The sequence below is a fragment of the Toxorhynchites rutilus genome, chromosome 1, assembly GCF_029784135.1.
Source record: "Toxorhynchites rutilus septentrionalis strain SRP chromosome 1, ASM2978413v1, whole genome shotgun sequence".
Classification (NCBI taxonomy): domain Eukaryota; kingdom Metazoa; phylum Arthropoda; class Insecta; order Diptera; family Culicidae; genus Toxorhynchites; species Toxorhynchites rutilus.
The window spans coordinates 195,861,535-195,888,568 of record NC_073744.1 but is presented as its reverse complement, the minus strand read 5'-3'; the positions used below and the strand labels follow the sequence as shown (position 1 = coordinate 195,888,568).

General features: G+C 36.0%; 1 protein-coding gene across 2 annotated transcripts in view; it reads left to right on the top strand.

Annotated features, from left to right (window-relative positions):
• LOC129773107 (tRNA dimethylallyltransferase) overlaps nt 1–27,034 on the top strand; it is a 432,576-nt gene that overhangs the window by 72,079 nt on the left and 333,463 nt on the right. For both annotated transcript variants that reach the window (XM_055776672.1, XM_055776664.1), the window contains exon 3: nt 22,044–22,753. In XM_055776672.1, coding sequence (XP_055632647.1) covers nt 22,044–22,753 — 710 coding nt within the window. The remainder of the gene's footprint in view (nt 1–22,043; nt 22,754–27,034) is intronic.

Sequence of the window (27,034 nt, the reverse complement as noted above, 5' to 3'; positions counted from 1 at the left end):
ATTTTTTTATTTAGGACGAGAAATGCGAAATGAGAGAAGCTGAGATCCAAGAGTTCAAAGATGCGAAATTACCCACAGCAAACAGCAGAACACAAAGATATAAAAAATTAAAAAATCAGAACCACTGTAATTTCAAAAATTCAAATTTTCAAAATAAAACAGTGCATTAATCCTAGGCCCTTGATCGGAAATCAAAATCTAATGATCCATAGACATAAAAAATCACAAAAACCAGAAATCAAACAATACGGCGATGCAAAAATTAAAAAAAATCAAAGATCCAAAAATTTACAAAAATAAGAGCTTGTTGGATTTTCAGGTTTTTAGGAGAAAGAAAATCTTAGAATCACCATCTCAAAAACAACAACTTGTCTGATCTCTCGTATTTTGTTTTGATTTGACCATAATCAACTATCCTGTGCTCGAATACGAGCTAGGCACAAGGGGTAAGATACCATTTTGGTGCGAATTCGGCGACTTTAAAGAAAATCGAGTGGTTGTATCCGAGACACGACCGCCTAGGACGTAGGACAACGCAATCTTTTTTTGACGTAGGACTACGTCTTTCGTTTCTATACTGGGATGTAAGTTAAAAGTTTCGAAAACGAAAGCGTTACGCCGGAGAACGATATTTTGAGCGTTAATAGCTCCTAAACAACTGAACGAAATGGTATGATAAACACTTCATTTGAAAGATAAAATGTCTACGCGTTATATGCTTGTTACTTTTTGATCCAGAAACTTGTTTCAATAGCCCTAAAATTGCTTTCAAAACAGGCTATTGAAATCACCCCAATCGGTATATAAGCGAGTGCCGCTCGGAAATCCACTCAGTTGTGATTGCGCAACGATTGAAGTACGATCGCTGGAATGGATGGATGATTCCCTAACACAGACTTCAAAATCATGAAGCCTGGGGAAATCGGCATTGCAAAATAGATGCGAGCTGCGGGTACTTTTGTACTCGCTTGCGTTTTTGCAAATCAGAATGTCCAAATGAGGAACAAACGAGGTGGGAGTATTGCTAATTGAAGAAATACAATTGATCACAAAGCCAACGGCAGTCCTACGTCAACCTTGCGGTTATATCATAGGTATAACCCATCCATAGTTTTTTTAATTTGCTGGTTTATCATTTCGGATATTATTTGCGAATACGTCGAAATTTCATAAATAACTCTTTAGTAAACAGTTTCGGGGATCCTGAAAAGGTTTAATGGCTTGCATGGTTTTGTAGAATCATTTCGAGAAGCAACGATTCTTTCTTACCTTTGCGAGAACAATACACTAATTGGTCATATGTCGCAATTTGTTTATTTATATCAAAGCACGCATTGCACTGAGTATTTAACGAGAGGCATCTTCCGTGCATCGCCATTCAACAAGCATCAAACACGCGTCTAACAGATGCACACAGTTGCAGCGATAAAAATGAAACATTGAAACACACTTCATGTGACATGTTCGCTAGTTTTTACAGTTCGCGGGGAAACATAAACACAAAACCAGCAGAACAAGCGTCCTTTGTTGTTTCGTGCACAGAAAGACTCTGAGAATTTTCCTCAGAGGAGATGCAATACTTATAAGCTAGCGACAGCATACTTACTATGCAAGGGTGGAGTTTACATCGCAAATATTCTCTTTTCGCTATCCCTATTCGTTGTTTATATTCTAGTGGCTGCATAAGTTGCCCGTTATTGACAGCTCTGTACAGGAAAGCACACAAATGGAGAGAACAAATGTATAGGGGAAAGGGAATGCTTCCAATTTTTATCAATTTAAACCATATACAGACGATGGGATTGTAATGTATAGCCTATAAAACAAATCTTAGAAAATTTCCAATTCGATTGGTATGCAAATCGTTAGAATCCGCTCGCAGCAAAAATAGTTATTAACGTTAATGTTATTTCATAAAAAAAGAGACCTGTTTTCTGATTTGGCACCCTTAATGTAAGACGTAGTCCTACGTCAAAAACGAGATACTTTATTATCCCTCGTCATTTGCGGCCCAAAATAAAGGGGTATAATAGTTCTAGTAACGAAAAGAATGGCTCTGAAGTTGGTACGTTCAGCCTTACAAATTGAAGATCAAACAACCAAAGCGAGTGCGTAATACTTTTTTCTTATTCAATTCTCAAACAAATAGCCACATTTTGACGTAGGACTACGTCTTTCATTTCTATACCGGGGTGTAAAATCAAAGTTTCGAAAACGAAAGCGTTACGCCGGAGACCGAGATTTTGAGCGTTAATAGCTCCTAAACAACTGAACGAAATGGTATGATAAACACTTCATTCGAAAGATAAAATGTCTACGCGTTATATACTTGTTACTTTTTGATCCAAAAACTTGTTTCAATAGCCTTAAAATTGTTCTCAAAACAGGCTATTGAAATCACCAATCGGTATATAAGCGAGCGCCGCTCGGAAATCCGCTCAGTTATAATTGAACAGCGATTAGAGCATGTTGTCGCTGTTGTGATGAAGCTTACTTCGTTTATCATGAAAGCGTTGATGGACGGTGTCACCAAGAACCTGTTTGTGCACCTTAGGCCAGAAGGGAATCCATCAGGAGGAGAGTGATGCCACAAACGGTTCCCCGGGAAGACATCGCTACACACACATACACGCGCGGAATTCTTTCCGTTTGGATGCCATTCAGCATCGAGAAAGTTCCGGAAAGATCTAATCATTTCTGGAATATAATCTGCCAGTTCCTCTGGGAATTTAAAAATACATTCATGTGAAAGAGTTTATTTTAATGTTTCTAACCAAATAACACAGAGACCAAGTACATTTGATTTTGTAATTTTTCAACCAAGTGTAATTAGCAGGGAAGCTTCTGAAGATTATTCTTCCCCATCAGTAGGATATTTCCGTATCCAATATTGTATGCGCACGCAATCGATTATTGCTCAGTCGCCGAAAGTTCCGAGCTCAGAGAGTTCATTCCCCTCTAGATTGCCTTCCAAATTGCCACACCTCTCGACTCAATCACACACAAAACATACTTAAACGATATTCTGGTGGTGAGACGCATTCATTTTTCGTGAGGACATCGACAAGACAACATCGTCGCCTAACGTGCTGGACGAGGTGGACGGCGAAGAATCGACACATACACGCGCGGAATTCTTTCCGTTTGGACGCCATTCAGCATCGAGAAAGTTCCGGAAAGATCTATTCATTGCTGGAAAATAATCTGCAAGTTCCTCTGGGAATTTAAAAATTCATTCATGTGAAAGAGTTTATTTTAATGTTTTCTATCCATGCAACACTGTGACCAAATATTTTTCAATCAAGTGCTATTAACAGGTGGTTATCGAGTTAGTATTAACTACTGGTGGGCTTCCAGTATCGAGGAAAATGTGGAAATATCTAATCGTTGCTGGAAAATAATCTTGGAATCGAAAATTACATTCAAGCGAAAGAGTTTATTTTAATGTTTTCAATCCATAAAATATCCATATAATACATTTGGGTTTGTGATTTGTCAATCAAGTACAGTTAATACGAAAGCTTCTGAAGATTATTCTTCAGAATAAGGTTTTTCGTATCCTATATTGGATGCATAAAACCTTGTGCCTCCAACGTAACGCTCTCGTTTTCGAAGTCCCCCAAACATTCATTTATTCATTCATTCAGAATGGATTTAGATTCAACTTCAAACAAATGATCTCTAAATCAACGATAGTCCTACGTCACCCTTGCGGTTTTACCATAGATATAACCCACTTCCTGTTTTTTTTCTATGTTATGAAACCCAAACATAAAGCAGGTCTTGAAGAAAAACATAAACACCCTTTTGTTTGGGAGGGAAGCCTCGAAGTGTTTCTTTCATTTTCATTTAACTGTGCGGCGCCTACTTCGTTCTGAATTGAGCTTCCCTCTGGCGGCTTTTCTGCACCGGGAATCAGAATGAAAACACAGCGCGCTCAAACACACCTGACAAAGCTGTTTCTTCACCTGTTTCACCGATTTCAGCTTGTTGAAAACGCTAAGTGAGAGGGGACGAAGGAAAGAAAACAAAACGATTCCAATAGGAATGGAACACTAAACCAATTGGAATTCATTCTCGCTAGAAGTACCAGCCAAAATACGAAACGAACAACAACACGCGGAAAAAAAAGAGCTTGTCATTATCAGCCATTACTTGTCTTTGTAATTAATTTCAAATTGCGACTTTATTTCACGATTCGTTTACCTATCGCCACGGCGCACAACACAACCTGTTCGATCCTTACAAGCCTACCACACTGATTTGCTGATTTGCTGAGTGTGAGTGTGATCCCCGCCCTCCCTCACTCACGCTACCCATCCATCCATTCATCCATCAGAGCGTATTTCGTATTCCCACCTTTGCAATTCATTCGTTCTAACAACCGGCCGGGCGCGTGTGTGTGTGTGTGTGATTGTGTAAGAACATCTCAAAATTTAAATAACCTTGGTACGAGTCATTTGCCCGTTTCGCGCGCGCGAGTTTATTGGCACTCGCGCCTCTCTAGCTCTGTCTCTCGCACTTCCAAAAGAGTGGTTCCTCCTTTTATCCCCCCCTTCCCCCTACCTTCGCCCCCGTTTTCCCGATGAGACGGCCAAATATGTATGTTATGAAACACAAAACGGCGTAGATTTTGTTTCAATTCATTTTTTGGGCGATTTTTTTTTCTGCCGCTGAGTTCTGTTTAGCGGGAAGCAACAAGAGTGTGAATTCGAGCCACGGCGCGATTTGCCGCCGCAATCGCGTGAGCTTCGTGCGGTCGACGGATGAAGAAGCGAGGGGAGGGGGAGGGGCGAGGGAGAAAAGTCGCAAAACGGCTCCTCGGCCCCATCGCGTAGTTTCGGTTTCGGCTTGATTTAAATTCCGTGAGAGTTGTTGTGGGAAGTCGTTCTCATCCGGTTCTGGGCTATCGTCAAAATTCCGGAGAAAACGGGGAGCCACGGTCATCGTCGTATTGCACGTGTAGATGGCGCCTCTGCTGCGTGATCGCCACTTGATAAGAGGTGCAAATTTTGACGGAAGATGAATTGTTGTCTTAGAGCGAGAGATGGGAACGGTAATCATAGTCATCATCATTCCGGGGATACGCGCAATGTGTTTGCATAGGCACCTGGTAGTTTACCCCCACTTGAAACCAGATAGATTCCTCTCGAGCCACCTTGATGAGTGTGGTGAATTGAATTTATATATCCAGCAGACCATGGCGAAGAACCGAGCGAACTCACTTCAGTCAGGCGTAACAATAAGGCAATGAAAGGCTAGGAGAGTAAAAAAAAGATGTAATTGCTCCTTCCACAGATTGTTCACCTCTCCCCGAGAAATACTCGAGAGAATATGTTCTTTGAGTTGTGCTTTTTTTTGTTTAATTTTTACGCTTTATGATGGGTGTCTGTGTTGAGGTTTAAAATGATTCACGAAATCATAGGCTTCGTCCAATTATCTTGTTGCGAACTGGGTATCCTGGCGGGTCTGCAGGTTAAGGATCTTCTGTTGCACAACAAGGCCTCAGAAGTTCGGAGCTGTAGACAGTTCGAGAAGATTTTAGAAACGCAGCTGATTCTTGTGCCAACCCAGCAAACATTAAATCGTAGAAATTGGCATGTTTCAAGTCGTATATAAAATGGCATAGAATCACAATCGTATATAATGTCGGTCAAAGTATACATCGTATATATCTACAATCGCATGAAATGCAGAAAACACTAGTTTATTTTACACGACATATTAAGTCGTAATTCGGTATAACAAACATCGGCTTTTTGACACACATGAAAAAAAATCCCAAAAAAAAAAAGTTTTTATATGCCAAATGTCTTCAAAAAGCATAACATATTTGAATTCTAAGTTTTTTTTTATTTCTGTATTTGTGGGTTTTTATTTGAATATTTATATCTTTGAACTACTTGTTTTCCGGTGTATCGTTTTCGGATTTCTGAATTTATGGGTTCAGATTTTTGAGATTTGTTTATTCACGTTTTTTTTTTGTGTTTTGAATGTCTCTTTCTATAGGCTTAAAAATGGTTTTTGGGCTTTTAGAATCTTCATATTTTTGTATTTTTTAACTTTTAAATCAACGATTTCCATTCACGGATCTCTTCATTTTTTATTTTTAAAATCTTTCGATTTTTTATTATTTGAACCTTCGGTTGAATTCGACGAGCTTGTTTTTTTCAAACTTTTGTGTAATAAGACATTGAAGACACTTCTGAACTTCACAAAAAACAGGAGGTGGGTTATATCTATGGTTTAACCGCAAGGGTGACGTAGGACTATCGTTGATTCAGAGTTCATTTGTTTGAAGTTGAATCTGAATTCATTCTGAATGAATGAATATTTGGAGAACTTCGAAAACGAGAGCGTTACGTTGGAGGCACAAGGTTTTATGCATCCAATATTGGATACGGAAATATCCTACTGATGGGGAAGAATAATCTTCAGAAGCTATCCTGTTAATTGCGATTGATTGAAAAATCACAAAACCAAATGTATTTGGTCACGGTGTTACATGGATAGAAAACATTCAAATAAACTCTTTCACATGAATGTATTTTTAAATTCCTAGAGGAACTAGCAGATTATTTTCCGGATCTTTCTCGATGCTGAACGGCATCCAAACGGAAAGAATTCCGTGCGTGTATGTGTGTGTGTGTAGCGGCTGCTTCGAGATCTTCCCGGGAAACCGTTTGTGGCATCACTCTTCTCCTGATGGATTCCCTAAGCCTAAGAGCCTAAGGTGCACAAACAGGCTCTTGGTGACACCGTTCATCCGCGCTTTCATGATAAATGAAGAGCTTCACCACAACAGCGACAACATGCTCCAATCGCTGTTCAATTAGAACTGAGTGGATTTCCGAGCGGCGCTCGCTTATATACCGATTGGTGATTTCAATAGCCTGTTTTGAAAGCAAATTTAAGACTATTGAAACATGTTTTTGGATCAGAAAGTAACAAGTATAGAACGCGTATACATTTTATCTTTCGAATGAAGTGTTTATCATACCATTTCGTTCAGTTGTTTAGGAGCTATTAACTCTCAAAATCTCGGTCTCCGGCGTAACGCTTTCGTTTTCGAAACTTTGATTTTACACCCCGGTATAGAAATGAAAGACGTAGTCCTACGTCAAAAATCAAGACGAATTTTTCAAGTAACCTTACTTTTTTTGGAATTTTTACAAAAGACATCTTATTAAAAAAATCTTAGCAGGTTGTGTCCAAGATACGACCGCATTGTTTACGTAGAACTACGCTGTTGTTTTATATCAGTCGCATGTTTATAACTTCGGATACATCCTTAGCGGAGAAAGTTTTGCTACTGGCAAGTGAAACCAAATCACATACAAAATTGCAGAACGAAATTTATTTTCAAGGTGACTAAATAAACTAAATAAACTCTTTCTGTTAATCTCAATAACCTCGAAAAGAGTAGCATTGCTTCATTATGATCAAGGTTAGCGCAAATGCAATCTCAGTTGAAGCCAATTTTGCGACCGACACGACAGCAAACATTAAATTGCATGACAAGCGTATAAAGGGTGTGTCACATCAAATTGCATCACGGAAAAAACGCTGTAGAAATTTAATTTTTAGGAATTCTATCTTCTGCTTTCGCTTATAATCAGATAAGAGTGTATAGATCACGTTGGCCATGCTTCACTGTCAATTTTTCGTAAATTTGGAAAAATGTCGTCGAACGAAAAAGAGCGTCGTGAATTAATCCTGTGCACTCATTTCGAGAATTCGAAGTTGTCACATCGGGACATCGGTAAGATGCTGGGAATCGTCCAATCCACGGTCAGCAGAGTACTAAAACGATACTTCGAGAACCTAACCATCGACCGGAAGATGAAGAACAGCAAAAATGGATGCTCCGTCAGTGAAAAAGATCACAAGCGCGTAGTTAAGCAGTTTAGACGTGATCCGAGAAGTTCGGTCCGGGATGTCGCCAATAAGCTGAATTTGTCAAGTTCATTCGTCCAGCGGACCAAGCAGCGGGAGGGCCTGCGTACATACAAGGTTCAGAAGGCTCCTAACCGCGACGAAAGGCAAAACATGGTGGGGAAGACGCGAGCCCGGAAGCTGTACACCGAAATGCTGACGAAGCCGCATTGCCTGGTAATGGACGACAAAACCTACGTCAAAGCGGACTTTCGTCAGCTGCCGGGCCTGTTGTTCTTCTCCGCAGAGGACAAATTCAGCGTTCCGGAGGAGATTCGCAAGCAGAAACTATCCAAGTTTGCCAAAAAGTACATGGTGTGGCAAGCGATCTGCTCTTGCGGAAAGCGGAGCGCCCCCTTCGTGATGACCGGCACGGTAAACGGGCAGGTTTACCTTAAGGAGTGCCTACAGAAGCGCTTACTACCACTATTGAAGCAGCACGAGGGCCCGACCATCTTCTGGCCGGATCTCGCTTCGTGTCACTATTCAAAGGACGTGTTGGAGTGGTACGAAGCCAACGGGGTCACCTTCGTGCCAAAGGAAATGAACCCGCCCAACGCGCCGGAGCTTCGCCCAATAGAGAAATATTGGGCGATTATGAAGCAGGCCCTCCGGAAGAACCCAAAAGTTGTGCAATCGGAGGCGGACTTCAAGAGAAAATGGATTTCTGTTAAAAAAAAACTACAACCTGACGTTGTACAGAACCTTATGGACGGGGTAAAGAGGAAGGTGCGAGAATACGGGCTTGGGCTCGAAGTATGAATAAAAAGAAAATGCCAAAAGTTGTTTAATAGTTTTTATTTTACTGTCTAAAATTTTCAAAAGGATCGGTCTACTGGGCGAATTTCTACAGCGTTTTTTCCGTGATGCAATTTGATGTGACACACCCTTTATATCAAACGGATCTTAGAGAATTCCCGATTCCATTGGTGTGCAAAGTATCAGAATTTGTTCGCTGTGAAAATAGTTATTAACGTTAACTTTATTTCACAAGAACGTGACCTGTTTTCTGATTTGGAACCCTTCCTGAAAGACGTCGTTCTACGTCAAAAACAAATGGCGCAAAATATTTTCGTGAAATATTTATTACAACCTCACGAATTGCCATTTTTATATATGAGTATTTATGTTCGTAGAAATAATAATTGTTTGATTGACTTGTGTTGGGAGTGGAATATGAATGTTTAAAATGCCACAGATTGATGTTCGGTGAAAACTGCTCCGATGTGGGTTCGAACTCCGGTCGTCTGAATTATCAACCACCAGCTATCTCGCGCGGCTATCTGAAATTTAATTCAACAGCGGTTAAAACTTTCGAGTGCATCAGCATTTCAATGACATTTCAATAAGATGTAATATGGTCTTTATTAGGATTTAATATGATTTACTGTTTCATGATTTTCTTCAGCATGCAACACGATTTACTAAAGTACTGAATCGATTTAAATTATACGTTTATACGACATACAAACTGCATCAGCGTAATATACGCATATGATGCGGATTAAATATATTTTACGACAATGTACATTATAGAATTGATGTTTATTATAACGAATTGCGACTTAATTTGATAATGGTATATAAAATCGAGTTTTTACATTTTATGCGATTTCAAATATACACGATACATACTTTGATTGATATTATATGCGATTATGATTTATTCGGATTTCTTGTAATACTTGACACGTGCAAAATTATACGATTTAATGTTTGCTGGGAACTTCTAACATTCCGGTACGACTTTCAAGATGTTTGGTATTCCCCAAATAGTTTTTCGTTGCAGGGCCAATGCACACGGGAGCAGATACAAATTACGTGGGACTACCTTAGCTTAGCAATCATTTGTTTGTATTGATTTAAATTTTGATTGAATGAAACAATTCCCGATTTCAATTGAATTCAATATATTTGCTTTGTGAGTAAAAAGATTGTATAATGCCATGTAAGGTCAATTCACGCAATAGATTATGTAAATTCAATGACAGTCCTTTTACGTTTAGTATGATGACATCTTGGTTTTGATGTCTGTGTTAGGGAAACACATTTCAGTCGGAAGAAAAATACCCCCAATCTGCATGAGTTTGCAATGTCAATTTTCTCAGACACCTTAGTTCTGAAATCTGTGCTGGAGAAATACATTTCAGTCGGAACAAAAATGCCCCCGACTTTCATGTATTTGCAATGCCAATTTCCCCACGCTCCATGGATTTGAAGTCTGTGTTAGGGAAACACATTTCAGTCGAAACAAAACTATTCCCGACTTTCATGTATTTGCAATGCCGATTTTTCTAACGCCGCTTGGTTTTGAAGTCTGTGTTAGGGAACACAGATCGGTGCGAACAAAAGTCCCCGTACTTTTATGTGTTTGCGATGCCGATTTCCCCAAGGCTGCTTGGTTTGGATGGCCGTGTTGGGGAAACCGTGAATCGGGCCAATCAAAACGAGGTAGTTAATGCCTTTAGATAACGCTCAACCATTTTACAGTTATCCAATTGTTTATCTAATGAAAAATAACACTTTATTAATTGCGATAAAAGCGTAGAAATATTCCGTATCAATTGATGCAAACATCCTTCCGATCCAGTAAGAAATGTTCGAGTTATAAGCATTCGGAATCTTTCATTTTTTCCTGCATGTTCTATGTTTAGGTTTTCATTTACCCCCCATATACTCCGGTTAGACGTAGTCCCACGTCAAAACTATAAGACATACAAAATTTACGTCATAGAATGGAAAGTAGAGAATTGTTTGAATGTTTATTTAACTATAGCTTTTAAATTAAAATTCAATTTTCTCAAAACCGTATGTTTTTCAATTCCACAACGGAAAATGGGCACAACAGATTTTTCATATTTCTTTGAAAAATCACTACTAATATTTTTGTGTGTTAATTCTCGCGAATGACATGTAGGGGAACCGCGGCTAATACGGACAGTGGGAATAATATGGACAGGATATGTGGATGTGGATTTAATTTTAGCTGCTTCGATATTAAGCATTTTGAGTGTTTTAATATCAAAATTCAATTCGCTGATAGTTGTATTTCGGTTTGTGAGTTAACAGAGAAGCGATATTAGGTATGTACGGAAAAGTAAAATCATTTTTGAGTGGGAAATTTAAATTATTTAAATAGTTGTACTGGCGGGATAAAACGGACAGTTGCCAGTGCGAGTGAGATGGACTGTGAAAAGTCTGTTTAATCTATTCCTAAAGAATGCCCTGCGTCTATGAATGGAAATAAAATCGCCAAATGTGGACTGTTTAGAAGCTGACTGGAATCAAAAGCAAAATAGTTGAGTCCGTTTACACTGCTGAAAAGCACGATATTTCTTCTAGGTGGATTGATTCGATTTTTTCATCATTTTACGGACATTCGTGATGAGTTCAGACCTTGATTGAATAAAATTATTCCTCTCGCGATCGATGAACCCTCTACGCTTCATATATTACCTCCACTATATGTCCATATTACCCGCATCGAAAAAAATGTTGTCCTTTTCGGTCTGTTCTCATTTCAGTTTTAAAAAACCCTTTTTTTTGTAAAATGTTTGGCCAATTAGGTATAAAAAACCAGTATATTGAATCGCAAGAAATTGCATCAAAGTTTTGGGGAACATGAGTTTCTAAAGATATAATTGAAGTTCTTCCTAACATGTCCGTTTTACCCCCACCTCCGCTACTGCAAACTTTTTTCTTTGATTCAGAAACATGTCAAGAGAATGCCAAAACATTAGTTTTAAAGAAGACTTCTTTCGAAGATACCATATACTTCGGAAGCTATAAGAGATAGAAAATTGACTGGTTTGACGAGTTGATTATTTGTCAACTTGATTTTTATTTGTGATTTTCTTGTTTTTTTCACAGTTTTGATTTTTTTTGTCAATTTTTCAGATTTTATATATTAGAATTGGCATGTTTTACTTTTTTTATATTTGTCGTTCAAATCTGTCGATTTTTAAAATGTTCTAGACTTTCAATATTTTTCATATATTGTTTTGTTTTCGAGAATCGTTTTTTGTAGACTTGTAAAACTAGCTAGGGGCCTTAGGTTTCTTGGAATTTCCTGATATTTATATTTATCTTTTTGGATTTTGGATATTTTTAAAAAAAATTACATTGTTTAGAATTTTTAAAGCTTTTCTTTAATGTTCGATTTATCAGATTTCCCAAATTCTTTAATTTTGAATTTTTGCTTTAAATTGTATTTTTTTCAGATTGTCTAAATTTGGTTAGTCGCTTTGGATTTTTTAGATTTTCCAGATCATGTCCAGTTTTCATATCTCTTTTTGAAATTAATTAGATTAAAGAATTAGGAATGAGAATTTAAGATTTTGCTATATTTTCATTTTTTAGAATTTTTCGATTTTGAAATTATTGTTTTTAAGATGTTTTAAGGTTTCTTTCTATACTTTTGGATTTTCAGTTTGCTTAGATTCTAACCAACGGGTCAGAGAACTTGAGAACTCCATTTGTATCTATTTTATCTATTTTTTTAGATTTTTTTAAATGTTTTTCGGTTTTCTATGTTTGTTTTACAGATTTATAGTTCATGTTGGATTTTAATTTTTAGTGTTGTTTAAAATTGATTTAAAAAAATCCAAAAATTTCGTTCAGATTTTTCTTATTTTTAGTCTACACTTTCTCGTTTTTTAAGTTTTAATTGTTTTTAACATTTACTGGATTTTTTGGATATGAAAATTTTGTTTTGTATTTTTTTAATTCATCGATTTCCTAGGTTTTTTTCACAATTAAGTTTTTTCAGTTTCATTTTTTGCGATTTTGTCCAATTTTTTCTATTTTTGTTATATATTTTATTTTTTAATTGGCAGACTTATCTCACTTCTTAACTAGGCGAACCTAGCCAGAATTTTCACCTGCCCCCGGGCTTCTGAATGCCAAAGGGGGACTAGGCTCTGCGGAATGCACGTATCTGCATGCTCGTGCTGTTTTAGTCCTGACCGAGGAATTGTCGGACAATCGCGCAGGTGCTAAGGATGACCGACTTTTGGATGCCGGCCAATTCCTTCTCGATGTTCAACACCTTTAGCGCTTCCAGAAGTGTCTTCGGGATAATTCCAGTTCCAGAGAGAACGACTGGAACAATTCTTGGGACCTCCCTTAGCCCCCACAGTTCCTTGAGCTCCACGGCCAATGGTCGGTACTTGCAGATTTTGCGACCGTGGGTCTCCTCCAGATTCTGGTTCAGTGGAATAGCGACATCGATGATGGTGACTTTGCGGTCGCTCTTGTCGTAAACCATTATATCTGGGCGGTTGTGGTGGATCGAGAGGTCGGTCAGAACAGTGCGATCCCAGTACAGCTTGAAACGGTCATTTTCCAGGACAGGTGCAGGCAGGTACCGGTAGTTTGGTACGTTGTCTTCCAGTAGAGCACATTGGAGCGCCAGTTGTCGATGAACAATACGGGCCACGTTGTTGTGGCGCTCGGTGTAGGCTGCGTTGGCCAAAACGGGACAGCCTCCCATAATGTGCTCTATGTTTTCACCTGGTTGATGGCACATCCGGCAAATGTCATCAACGTCTTGATGCCAGACGTACCGCCTGCAGTTTCTCGTCGGCATTATCCTGTCCTGGATGGCTATCATGTCGGCTTCTACTACTGAAGAGAGTTCACCACGCGTTAGCCACAGATTAGATGCGGCCTTGTCGACGTGTGGCCGGTCCAGTTGATGGGGGTGGGCACCATGCACTGCCTTCTGCTTCCAAGCTGCAATCTTCTCCTCCACTGTCTGCAGATTGCAGTTGAGTTGGTACTCCGCTTGCGCCAAGTGCAGAGCGCTGTATCCTCTGTCGGCGGCGCAGACAGCCCGGTATAGCGCGTTTTGGTTGGCGCGTTCTGCGAAGTACTCGCGCAGTTGTCGTACCTGGGCAACACACAGTGCAGAAATGTCGACGATTCCAAGTCCCCCTTCTTTGCGTGGTAGTGAAACTCTCTCCAGTGCCGATTGAGGATGGTGCATTCCGGCCTCTTTGAATGCTTTCCTCATCCTCCTCTCAAGGTCCTCTAGGTTAGTTTTGCTCCATTTGACTACACCAAAACTGAAGGTCAGCAGGGGAACCGCGAATGTGTTGATCGCGCGTACCTTGTTCCCCGCGTTGAGGAAAGTCCTCAGGACACAGTTCACTCGACTCAAGAACTTGTCTCGCAGCTCCGTCTTGATGTCGGAGTGGCGAATCCCGGTGAGCTGTCGGAATCCAAGATATTTATAGGATTCGCCACGAACCATGTCTCTTATAAACTCGCCGTCATAGACCTCGTAGCCTCCGGATTCGGTAAGTTGTCCTTTCAGCAGGTGGACACAGCGACACTTGTCGAGGCCGAACTCCATACAGATGTCCCTGCTTATGTCTTCGACAACCCGGATAGCTACACCTAGACGCTGACGTGAATCAGCGTAGACCTTGAGATCGTCCATGTAAAAGGTATGGGTCACTTCTTCGTGGGCGCCGTCGCCATACCTTATTTTATAGCCATGACCGTTTCTATTGAGCGTCCTACTGAGGGGGTTCAGTGCCAGACAAAACCAAAGCGGGCTGAAAGAGTCGCCTTGGAATATCCCCCTCTTTATCTGCAGCGTTCTAGACTGCAACACATTTTCCCCATCACTGAGGTGCAGAGACGTACTCCACTGCCTCATCGCATGCTGCAGGAACCTAACGACGACGGGATCAATTTTGTAGAGCTCCAATACCCGGACGAGAAACGAGTGAGGTATGGAGTCATAAGCCTTCCTGTAATCGATATAGGCCATGCTTAGGTTCCGCTGATTATAAACCGCCTGGCCGACTATGGTTGCGTCGATGATGGCCTGGTCTTTGCAGCCATGCGTATTTTTTCTGCATCCTTTCTGCTCTTCTGCGATGATGTGATGCTGTTCGCAGTGAGCAGAAACTTTGGCGGTAATTATGCTGCTCAGTATTTTGTACAGACTCGATAGGCACGTTATCGGTCTGTACTTTGATGGGTTCAATGTGTTGCTGTCTTTCGGGAGGAGGAAGGTGACGCCACGGGTGGCGAATTCAGGAAGGTTGTGTGGGTCACGTAGCACCTTGTTGAAGCACTCAGCTATCTTTGGATGTGCGACGGTCAGCTTCTTGTGCCAAAAGTTCTGGACACCATCGGGGCCCGGTGCTGCCCAGTTCCTCAGGTACCGCGAGGCTTCGCGGACATCGTTCTCTCCGACGATGATAGCTGGCATCTCTCCAATTTCACCACAACTCTCCTCCTCCCGTCTTAACCACATTTGCCCGTCGCGATGTTCTACTGGGGTCTCCCAAATACCAGCCCAGAAGTTCGTCACATCGCTAATATCTGGCAAACCTTCGCGGTAGTCGGGCTTCTCGTCGTTAATGTGGTCGTAGAACGCTTTTTCGTTATCTCTGAACATCCGATTTTGTTCCTGGCGCTTTGCAGAGTCAGAGTAACGTTTCAGACGTTTAGTTAGGACGCTCAATTGCTGTACCAGTGTGTCGAGTTTTTCCGTCAGCTGGTGAGCTCCCAGCTGGCGAAGTTCAGTAGGCCGCACGATCACAGCAACTTGGCGACATAATTTCGCCGATCTGCTGCCTCTTTTGTACGCCATCAGTCTTCCAATTGCGGCGCGCTTGTTTAGGATCCGTTGCTCCAATCTCCTTCGCCATGGAGGCTCACGCCTTTCACGGAGATGTTGGAGCAGTCCGCCTCTTGGCCTAATACGGTATCCTAAACTTTTGGCGGTCGCCACAGCAGCACAGTAAACTTTCAGTTGCAGCTCCTCCATGTTCTCAGCATCAACCAAGTGCAGCGGAAGAACGTGCTCGTTCATGAGCTTTACTGCACTTGTCAGCCTGCGGGAATGCTGCAACTTCGGGATCCTGGGGCGCGACAAAGGGTCCGTGTCGCGGAACTGTGAGATCGCCTCGTCGTAATGGAAGACCAGATCGCGTAGTAGTTGTTGATCTGGCTGTGGATCTTCCGGCTCAGGGGGTTGTTGTACTGTGGCCTCCACTGGTGCTGATTCGCGTGCCCCACTCGCGAATGAATTGCTCAGCCGTACTGAACTTCGTCTCGACACATCGCTTGCTCTGCTTGTTCTGGAGCTTAGTTCTCTCTGCACCTGCTGCTTGATCTCGTCGACTTGCGTTTGGGAGAGCATATTGTTGCGTACAATCGCTCTACGCCTCGCGTTCATCGCGTTTTGGTCAAGCCTCCCGACGAACTCTGGATACGCTTCCTCGAACATTGCGAGTATTCGAGGGCGACCGCTCATGTCCGTCTCCAAAGCAGTGCAGATGTAATAGGCGCGGATCACGAATTCATTCATTTCATGTGTCCACATGATCCGTCGCCTAGTAGTACCCACAAGTGTGGACGACTGTCGTCTGACAGTCGCAACACGCCTCGTAGGCGCAGCGTTTCGTTGGTGATGTCGATGGCTGCTGTTTCCGTGTGGCGGTAGCTCTTCGGGTTGAACCCGGCTGGTGGCCCGCTCTTGCACATCGCCCTCCAGCCGCTGGCCGCTCGCTCTTACGCCCGTTCCAGGACCAGCTCCAGTTCGGGGACCCTCCTCGGGCGATCGCATTCTGAGTATTCTTCGTGAACGTAGCTCCATTTTCTGGGTGTATCTCCTTTGGCCGGGAGACAGCGGGTTGGCAAGGCCTCCATGACCCGGGAGGCCTTCCCCGGGAGAGATATAGCGCTCTGACTCGCTCGCACCCCCTCACTTAGCCACTTTCGACACCCGTTCTCGGAGCCAAGACCAGGTGTGTGTTTCCAGTTCACGCCCGATCTAAAAATGTCGTCATATGATCTTCGTGGAGGCGTGAGATAGGAACATTTTAATTTTTGTCTTTAATTTTTTTTAGATTTCATTTTTTTATATTTCTGAGTATTTTGATCCTTTTTGAGATTTTGTTGGACGTGTTTTGTAAAATTTTTGTTTAAAATTATGTTTATTTTGTTTAAAATTTAGTTTCGGATGTTTTTGGATTTGTTTTTTGAAATCAAATTAATTCTGAATTTATAGTTCACTATAAATTCAGAATTAATTTAATTGATTTCATTTGATTTTTAAACCTTCTTTTTTCTAGTTTTTAATTATTCTATTAAGATTTTTTCCAATTTTTTTTTAAATTTGATTCTTTTGTTTTTAGATTTTTGTAGATATTTCAAAATTCAATTGATTTTAATTCTTTAGGATAAATATATTTTGAAAGTTATTTATTTTTGTAGGTTTTAAGATATTTTGGACAATTTTTTTTAAATTTCTAGTCTACATTTTTTATGTTCTTGGAATGATTTCTATTTTATTTTGAATTTGGTTTAATTTTGTCTTAATTTTGTTATATTTTTATTTTTTTGTAAATTTTTGTCTTTAATCTTTTTTAATATTTGATTTTTTTTCCCTAGATTTCTGATATTTTGATCCTTTCTGAGATTTTGTTGAACGTTTGAATAGGTTTTTGAATATTTTGTTTTTTTTAGATTTTTTAGATTTTTTTTGCAGATTTTGTTGAAAACATGTTTTTTTAATATTTCATTTTTCAATTTTCTATGTTTTTTTTCGAAGTTTATTTCTCCGGGATTTATAGTTTTGTTCTAATTAAATTCCATTTGATTTTCGTTGTTAGTGATAATAAATCTCTTTTTTTTTCTTCTTTCTGGTTTACTGGATTTTTTTTCCATTTTTTAAATTAGATTTTTTGTAGATGTTTCAAAGTTCATTTTGATCTTAAATTTTTTAGAATAAATATGTTTTTAAATTTATTTATTTTTGTAGATTTTTAGATATTTTTGACTATTTGAGATTTTATTCAACTGGATTTTAATATTTAATATTTTTGAAGGTTGTTTTAGATTATAGTTGTTTTATTTTTTCGATTTTTTGAATTTTTTTAGATTTTGTAGTTTTTAGCAGTTTTTTGTTCAAAAATTATTGTTCAGAGGCATCTTTAATTGTCTTAGTTTTTTTTTCTAGATTTCTTATATTTTTTTAATCAGAACAAAACTATAAATTCAGAATTAATTTAATTAATTTTATTTGATTTTTGTTTTAGTTGTTAGTGATTTTTTCCATTTTTTAAAAATTTGATTCTTTTGTTTTGAGATTTTTGTAAATATTTCAAAATTTAATTTAATTTAAATTATTTAGGATAAATATATTTTGAAAGTTATTTATTTTTGTAGGTTTAAAGGCATTTTGGAATATTTTTTTCAAATATCTAGTCTACATTTTTGTTTTTGGAATGATTTCTATTTTATTTTGAATTTGGTTTAATTCTGTTTTAATTTTGTTATATTTTTAATTTTTTGTAAATTTTTGTCTTTAATCTTTTTTGAGATTTGATTTTTTCTCTAGATTTCTGATATGTTGATCCTTTTTGAGATTTTGTTAAACGTTTGAATAGGTTTTTGAGTATTTTGTTTTTTTTTTAGACTTTTAGAATTTTTTTGCAGATTTTGTTGAAAACATATTTTTTAAATATTTCAGTAATTCTGGATTCTTAAATTTTGTTTTTGACATTTTTCAATTTTCAATGTTTTTGTTAAATTTTATTTCGTTGTTAGTGATAATAAATCTCTTATTTTTTTCTTCTTTCTGGATTACAATTATTCTATAGATATTGTTTTCCATTTTTTAAATTTGAATTTTTTTGTAGATGTTTCAAAGTTCAATTTTTCTAAAATTTTAAAAAATAAATATGTTCTTAAATTCATTTATTTTTGTAGATTTTTAGATATTTTTGACTATTTGAGATTTTATTCAATTTTTTTCAATTCATTTTTTTTTTATTTTGTAGTTTTTAGCAGCTTTTTTTTTCAAAAAATATTGTTCAGAGGTATCTTTCATTATTTTAGTTTTTTTCTGAATTTCTTATATTTTTTTTAGATTTTAAACTTTTGTTTCTTTTTGTTTTATCTGGATTTATATTTTTTTTCGATTTTCTTGTTTTTTTTTATAATTCAGTTTTTGATAGTCTGTTTTTTTTAAATTTAAGCTTTTATAGATCTTGAAAGGTCTTTTTTGACGTGGGACTACGTCTAACCGGAATATATGGAGGGTAAAATGAAAACCTAAACACAGAACATGCAGGAAAAAATGAAAGATTTCGAATGCTTATAGCTCGAACATTTCGTACTGGATAGGAGAGATGTTTGCATCACTTGATAGGGAATAGTTCTTCGCATCTATCGCAACTAACAAAATGTTGTTTTTCATTAGATAAACAATTGAATAACTGTAAAATATTAGGCGTTATCTAAACGCCCTAACTGCATTGTTTTGATTGGCCCGATTTACGGTTTCCCTAACACAGCCATCAAAACCAAGCAGCCCGATTGAAATGTGTTTCCCTAACACAGACTTCAAAACCGAGGTTTCTGGGGAAATCGGCTCTGCAAATAAATGCAAACTGCGAGTACTTTTGTCCTCGCTTGCTTTTGTGCAGAGTGGAATATGTCTGTCCTAACATGATCCTCTAAACTTAGCAACCTGGGAAAATCGTGCAGACACTAGAAGCGAATGAACTTCCCAGTTTCAAGCAAATTCGAGATTCGAGAAGTATGTACACTTTTGGGATGTAAACTTCAGGGGGAAATGTAAAATAAAATAATCGTTTGATAATTTTTTTTTTGTCTTTATTGGAAAGATTTTCAGCCTTAGGCTGGTTCATCAAACGTTTGATAATTCTTCCGTACATATATTTTGTTCTAGTCATCATACCAAACGTAAAAGGTCCGTCATTAAATTTACTTGTAACGAAGAACAATCAATCACAATAAATGAATTGACTTTACACGGCATTTGTTCATTTTTTTCACTCACAGAGAAAATATATTGAACTCAATTGAATTTGGAAACTGTTTCATTCAATCAAGAATTTAATCAATACAAACGAATGATTGCTAAGCTAAGGTAGTTCCACGTCAACATTGCGGTTATATCATAGATATAACCCACTCATTTTTTATTACAAATTATTATTTTTTTATTTATTATATTTTTGTATTTTTATCTTTTTATTTATTCGTATATTATAGATTTGTAGACTAAATTCAAATTACTAAAATTAAAGAATTCAGTCTAAAAGTCTATAAAATATGTTTTTGATTTGTTTGTCGTTTTAAGTTTACTAGATTTTCCAAATTTTTGCATTTTGAATATTTTTTAAAATTTTGGACATTTTTAAGATTATATGATAATTGATAATTGTTTGTCAGATATTGTAGATTTTCAAAATTTTCCACTTTCCTAGTTATTCGTTTTTTTTTATTTTTAGGATTTTGTTATTGTTTTAGTTTTTCTTAGATTTGTTGATTTTTTTAAATCATTATAATTTTGTTTTTGATTTCAGTTAAAATCGCTTATTTTCTGGGTGATTCCGATATTGTAAGTGTCTTTAGAATCGTTAGATCCTTCGGGTTATACTTTCATTTTTATAACTCAGAACTCTATAGTGCACCCGTGGCCGAGTGGTTAGCGTCTCACATTATCATGCCGGGTGTTCGGGTTCGACTCCCGTCCTGGCCGGGGGATTTTTCGTCAATGAAATCTCTTTCGACTTGCACTGTGGTCACGCGTATTCTAGAGCTTGCCCCTCGGAACACATTCAAGGCGTGTTATTTGGCTTAAGAAATCTCAACTAAGCATTAATTAATGACGCTAGTTAATGCATACGTTGAGACGGCAAAAGTTCCATAGGGAACGTTAACGTCATATAAGAAGAAGAACTCAGAATGTATTCTTTTTCATATTTTGAATTGTGAAATACTTTTTAGTTTTTCTTCAGATTTTTTTTCAGATTTCCAGTTGGAACGAACTGTAAGCATGTTGTTCATCCAAATATATCACTGAATTCTGGGGAACTTGATGTTTGAGCTTTGGTGGTTGTTTGGCGGCTGAGTGGTTTATCTGTAGAAACGTGGGGATTCTCTTAATAACTCTTTGCATTTAGATTTCATCAAATTTCCGATTTTTTTAGGTTTCTTAGGTTAGGAAACATGCTGCCAGTAGTCACTGATTTAAGTTTGCTAGATTCTTGCTTCTCCGGGAGACGTAGAAGTGGAGCTGGACGGCATAATTCAGGCATAATTATGAATCATTGCCCACTAGTTCACTTGAAAACAGCTCTCTTGAAGTTTAATATTTGATTGTTAAACTCTTGATCATTAATTGTACCTTGTCCTTGTCTGATAATTTTCAGAATTACTAATTTTGTTTTTTTTCCATTTTCTAATGTTCTGATTTTCAAATTTTCAAATTTTCTGTGTATTTATTTTATTTATGTTTATGTTTAATGTGTTTATGATTCTCTGATTTTGTTTTCTGTTTTTCAATTTTTGAATTACTGTTTCCGATTTTGTGTTTTTTTTTTATTTCCGATTTCCTCACTTTCTGATTTCTTGTTTTTCTGGGTTCTGTTTTATTATATTTTGTTCTTTTTTTTCATTTTCTGATTTCTGATTTCCAATTCATAGATTTCTGATTGAACATTTTCAGATTTACCATAATTTCAAATTTACGAAAATTTTAGATTTTCAAAGATTCCAGCTTTACAGCTTTCAGTATAAGATTTTTGATTTTGACTACAGATACAGATGTCAAATTCAGCGACTCCTACTTTTGGGATTCCAATTTTGGTTTTCCAGATTTTAATTTCAGATTTAAAGATAGGTAATATTGAAATTCCAGATTCGCAAATACCTGATTCAGAGTCTCAAAGTCTTTTTTATTTTTTATTTTTTTTAGTTTCAAAGATTCCACTGATATGGTTTTCACAGTAGAATAATGTTAATCAAAACACAACAATGATACAAGAAAGTTCTATGAAATATTGCCGATAAATTTTTACCCCACGCATTCTAACCTGAAAATAGACTCACAATTTCTTTCATACGTTCTGATCAGCGCCTACTCCGATGTCTCGCCGCCAGCCATAAGAATCGAAAGCGCCCCATCTATGGTGGTGCGTCCATCTTTTTTGGGTTGCTTCGATTTGAATCAAGAACATATATTGTACCGACTGCAGAACTTCCGCCTCCAATAAAAACTGTACACGCACACAATATTTATAATGATCCTTAACCTCAAAAAAAAAAACTAGATCGATCGATTGCTGGAGAGTGGCCGGATGCCGATCGTGGTCGGCGGTACCAACTACTATATCGAGAGCGTCCTCTGGCAGGTGCTGGTCGGAGGCGGTGGCAATGGTGGTGGAAGTGGTGGTGCCGTCCGGAAGGAGCGTGTCCGCCGTCGCGCAGACAGCACAAGTGAGACCATAAATCAGCAGAAGAGAGTGAAATTAGCAACCGATTACGAGTCAGACGATCGTAGCGCGAGTGGCGGCGGCATTTCAGGGCCATCTCGCGGCGGTGTCTGCGAAGATGGGGTCGGGACGGGATCGCGGAAAAATGTGCAAATCGTCGGTCATCAGTGCGTGAATGATGATGATGATGATGACGACGATAATCGAGTGGAAGAAGATGAGCGGTACGCAGATGCGCTAGAAAATGAAAGTGGCCCCCTGTTCGGAGGATCGGCGAAGAACGAGATCGAAGCGAAGAAAGTGCGTCGGGGTAGTGAAGATGATGGTGTCGCCGAGAAGGCTGAAGATCGCAAAGTTGAGGGGGGAAAATATGAAGATGCAGCAGCAGCAGCAGAAGCAGCTGCAGCTGCTGAAGTAGATAAAGTGTTGCTAATGACGACCGAGGAAATGGAGCAAGTTGAGTCGCCAGTGCTGCATCGCGTGCTGCGTCGAGTTGACGAAGTAACCGCCGATCGGCTGCATCCCAACAATAAGCGGAAAATTGTCAGGTGAGTTTTCTATACATCCATTAGCACAATTTTATATCGACCCAAAGCAATGTACTGGAAAAAAAAGGTAATGAAGATGGTAGAGTTTCGAGCGACATAGCATGCGCTGCAATAACTATTTCTCAAATAGTGACGTCAGTCGTTGTGTTTATCTTTGATTGCCCACCGCATCCATGTGGAAATGCTATTTTCAGGAAATAATTAATCAATTAAAAACGTACATTTTTTTAAAGTTCTCGCTGAATATGAGGCTAATGCGACAGCGTGCAGTGAATATTTGTGAAATCACGTCGAAAAAGACGGATAAAAGTGATATTTCCATGTGTCATTTTCACTCCCCCACGTTCATAGAAACAAACGAAGCTTCTTTATTTGAACGTTACCAAGTTGATGTTTCGAAGGCTTTCAGTGTCGGTGTGTATGATGTGAGAGAATGATCGCCAATTAATCAAAATTTCATAGAAAATGTTACTGCTATCGAGAACTAATCATACGACTGCTCTCTGGACCTTTTTACCATATAAATAATCGAAATAACCCACGATATAATTGTCATCTGTTAAAAAACAAACAGTTGAATGATTTTATCAGAATTTTGGCTCGAATTATCATGCAACCGTGAGTACTTTCAACATTGTTTTGATTATTTCATATAAATTCCATATTGAATGCAAATAATAACGACACGATATTTTGCTTGCCAATACAAGCAGTTTAGTTTTCCAGCCTGTATCTTCGGGTCCAAAGAGCACTTTTTCGCTACGGAAAACCGCCGATTTTAGTAGTTGCTGTATTGCCGCGCGAATCGAGATAGTGTAATAGATAATTTTTGAACCCCGCGCAATTTGAAAACGATATTCGAAGTGATAAATAAGTGAATTTATTGAAATAATTGTTCTAAATTTTAAATTATTTGAAAATTTCTGCGTTAATACTTTTCTAAATCTTTGTCATTTTGAGTTTTTTTTTATCTTTGTATTTTTTATCTTTGTATTAAAAATACACTACTCTTATAACAGTTCCTGTTAAATTTTCGATTTCTAAAACTTTTTAATTTAAGATTTTTGTATCTTCGGTTTTTTGGATTTAGTAATTCTTCGATCTTTAGATTTTCATCCATCCCGAAGATTTTCATATCCCGATTTTTGAAATCCAATCAAATTCATTCATTTATTTATTTATATTGCTTATTTTTTTTTCCAAGATGTATAATATTCGAATCTCTTATTTTTAACTTTTTAATTATTTGATCTCTAGATTTATAGAAATAAACTTTTATACTTTTTTAAATCTATGCAACTTTTTGACTACTCAGATTTTTGGTTTTTTGATTCATGGGTTTTTTGGTTTTTGGATTGTTGCAATTGTAGAGTTTATTCCATTACATTTGGATTTCCGAGTTCTTCACTACTCTTTCTATACTTTTTTAATCTGTGGATTTTCGATCGTTTCTACATTTGGCTTCTCGGATGCTTAAATTGTGGGACTTTCGGAAAATTTTCGACCTTGTGATTTAGAAGAAGAAAGAAGAAGAAGATTTTTAAAGTTTATAATCTTAAAATTTTGAAATTTTATAACTTCAAAATGATCAAATTTGGAAATTTTTAAATTTTTGAATTTTGTGTTTGAAAATTTTCTAATTTTTTGGTTTTCCAATTTTTCAATAATTCAAAACAAATGAAAATTCCAAATTTAGAAATTTAAAAATTTAAAAATTGAAATATTAAAAAATTTCAAGATTCATAAATTTAAAAATTTATAAAATCAAAAAATTAAAAAAAAACCACAAAAATTTAAAAAAATAATGGTCAAAAAATTATTATTAAAAAAAAAAAAATAAGAAAACCAAAACGAAAAAGGATAAAGATTTGAAAAATTGAAATATTCGAATATTGTGTGATTTTGTGATGGGAAAAAACGTTAAATCGGAAAATTCATATTTGGAAATTCGGGAAATTGGGAAATTGGGAATCTGGAAAATGGATAGATTAGAAAATGTGAAAATAGGGAAACTAGAAAGGGAGAAAATTGAGAGATTAGAGAATTGAAAAATTGAAAAGTGAAAATAATGATAAATTAAAAAAATAAAAAATTCAGAATCTCAAAAAAATACAAAAATCCAAAAATTAAATAAATTCCAATTTAAAAATTAAAAAAATAATGAAATAAAAAACTATAACGCACATAAATTAAAAAAAAAACAAATAAAAATAATTTTAAAAATTCAAATTTGAAATTCAAACATTTTAAAACATAAACATTCATGAAATAAAAAACACTAAAAAAATAAATTAATTAAAAATCGTAAAATTTGATAATTAAAAAAATTGAAAATAAAACAAAAGAAAAAAGAATACAAAATTGAAAAATTTGGTAAAATTGTTTGATGCAAAAATTGTAAAATTAAAAAAAACAGAAAAAACAGGAAATTTATATTTACAAATTTGGAAAATTAGGAAATTAGGAAACAGGAAATGGATAAATTAGAAAATGAGAAAATTGGAAAACTATAAAAGTAAAATTGAGAGGTTAGAGAATAAAAAAATAAAAAAATTCTAAATTCAAAAATAGAAAAAAATAAAAAAAATTAAAAATTGAAGAATTGAAAAATTTAATAATTATAAAATTATAGAAGGTGAAATTGATGTATTATAAAATTGAAAATTTGAAAAGTTTAAAAAATTTCAAATTTTAAAAATAAAAAAATAATTTAAAAATAAAAAGATTATAAATTTCGATAAATACTAAAATTCAAAAATAAAAAAATCAAATTTAAAAACAAAAGCCAACAAATAAGGAAATAATGAAATTCATATTTAAAAAAATTTGTAAAATTGGGAAATTAGGAAACTTGAAAATAGATGAATTAGAAAATGAGAAAATTGAAAAACTGGAAACCAAAAAAAAGTAGAAGATTAGAAAATTGAGAGATTAAAGTGTTAAAAAAGAAAAAAATTAAAAATTAAAAAATTCAAAAATTGGAGAATCAAAAAATTTAAAAATTGAAGAATTTAATAATTTAAAAATTTAACAATTTAAAAATTCTAAAATTCAAAAATTTGAAAATTTTAACATTTAAAAAATATTATCGACATAAAAAAATTAATTTAAAAAAATACAACAAATAGTAAATAAAAAAAATATTCCAAATGTCAGAATTTAACATTAACATAACAAATTAAAAACATAAAAAAATAACAAATTAAAATATTGAAAAAAATACAAATTAATGAAACTGGAAAATAGGAAAATAAAAATAAATAAATTTTATCATCCATTTTAAAATGGAAAAAAATTAAAATTTAAAAACAAAAAGAAAGATGAAAAATTGAAAAATTCGACAATTGTATTTTTTGTAGAGAAATGTAAATAAGAGAAACAGAAAATTTATATTTTTGAAGAATTGAAAAACTGGAAACTGGACTATGGAAAAATTTTCGGTTTTTTTTTTATAAAAGGTTAAATGTAACGAAAATTTTAAAAATTAGAAAAACTTAAAAAATAAAAAAATAAAAATTCAAAATTTCAAAAATTCAACAATTGAAACAATTGAAAAGATATTTTAGGAATAAAAAGTAATTAAGAAAAATACAAAGATTCAAAAATTTAAAAAAAATCAAATTTTAAAAAGTTAAAAATTAAGGAAATAATTAGTAAACTTGAAAGTAGATAAATTAGAAAATGAGAAAAGTGGAAAACTAGAAAACAAGAAAAGGTTAGAAAATTCAGCGACTGAAGTGTTAAAAAACAAAAAAAAAATTAAAAAACCGGAAAATTAAAAAAAAAACAGAGGAATCGGATAATTTAAAAATTAAAGAATTCAAAAATTCCAAAATTCAAAAAGGGCCTGGCCGGGTAAGGGGGTAAAAAGTGCCCCCAAACCAAATCATTAGCTGTATGGCAAATATTGTAAAGGATATTAAATAAGAAATTTTGGAAGTTTATTTGAACCCCTATGTGGTTTGACGTAGGATCTATAGTGAAAAACGTACTTTTTCGTTTATTTCACGCCATCCTCAAAAGATCCGAGATAAAAATTTGAAAAAAATACCGAATGTGCATCTTACTACGGTGTATCAAGAAAAATTATCAAAAAAAAATTCATCAAAAATTTTAGTACCAAAAAAAATATTTTTTTGAGATTTAGAGGTTCAGTACTACTCTAATTCATATTTCAATGTGTTTCTACGGCTTTTCTAGATATGTGTGATTTTTTTTAGATTTTTTTCAGTGTTGCGCGGTATCAAAAATTTTTTTTTTATATTTCCAAAGAGTGGTTAG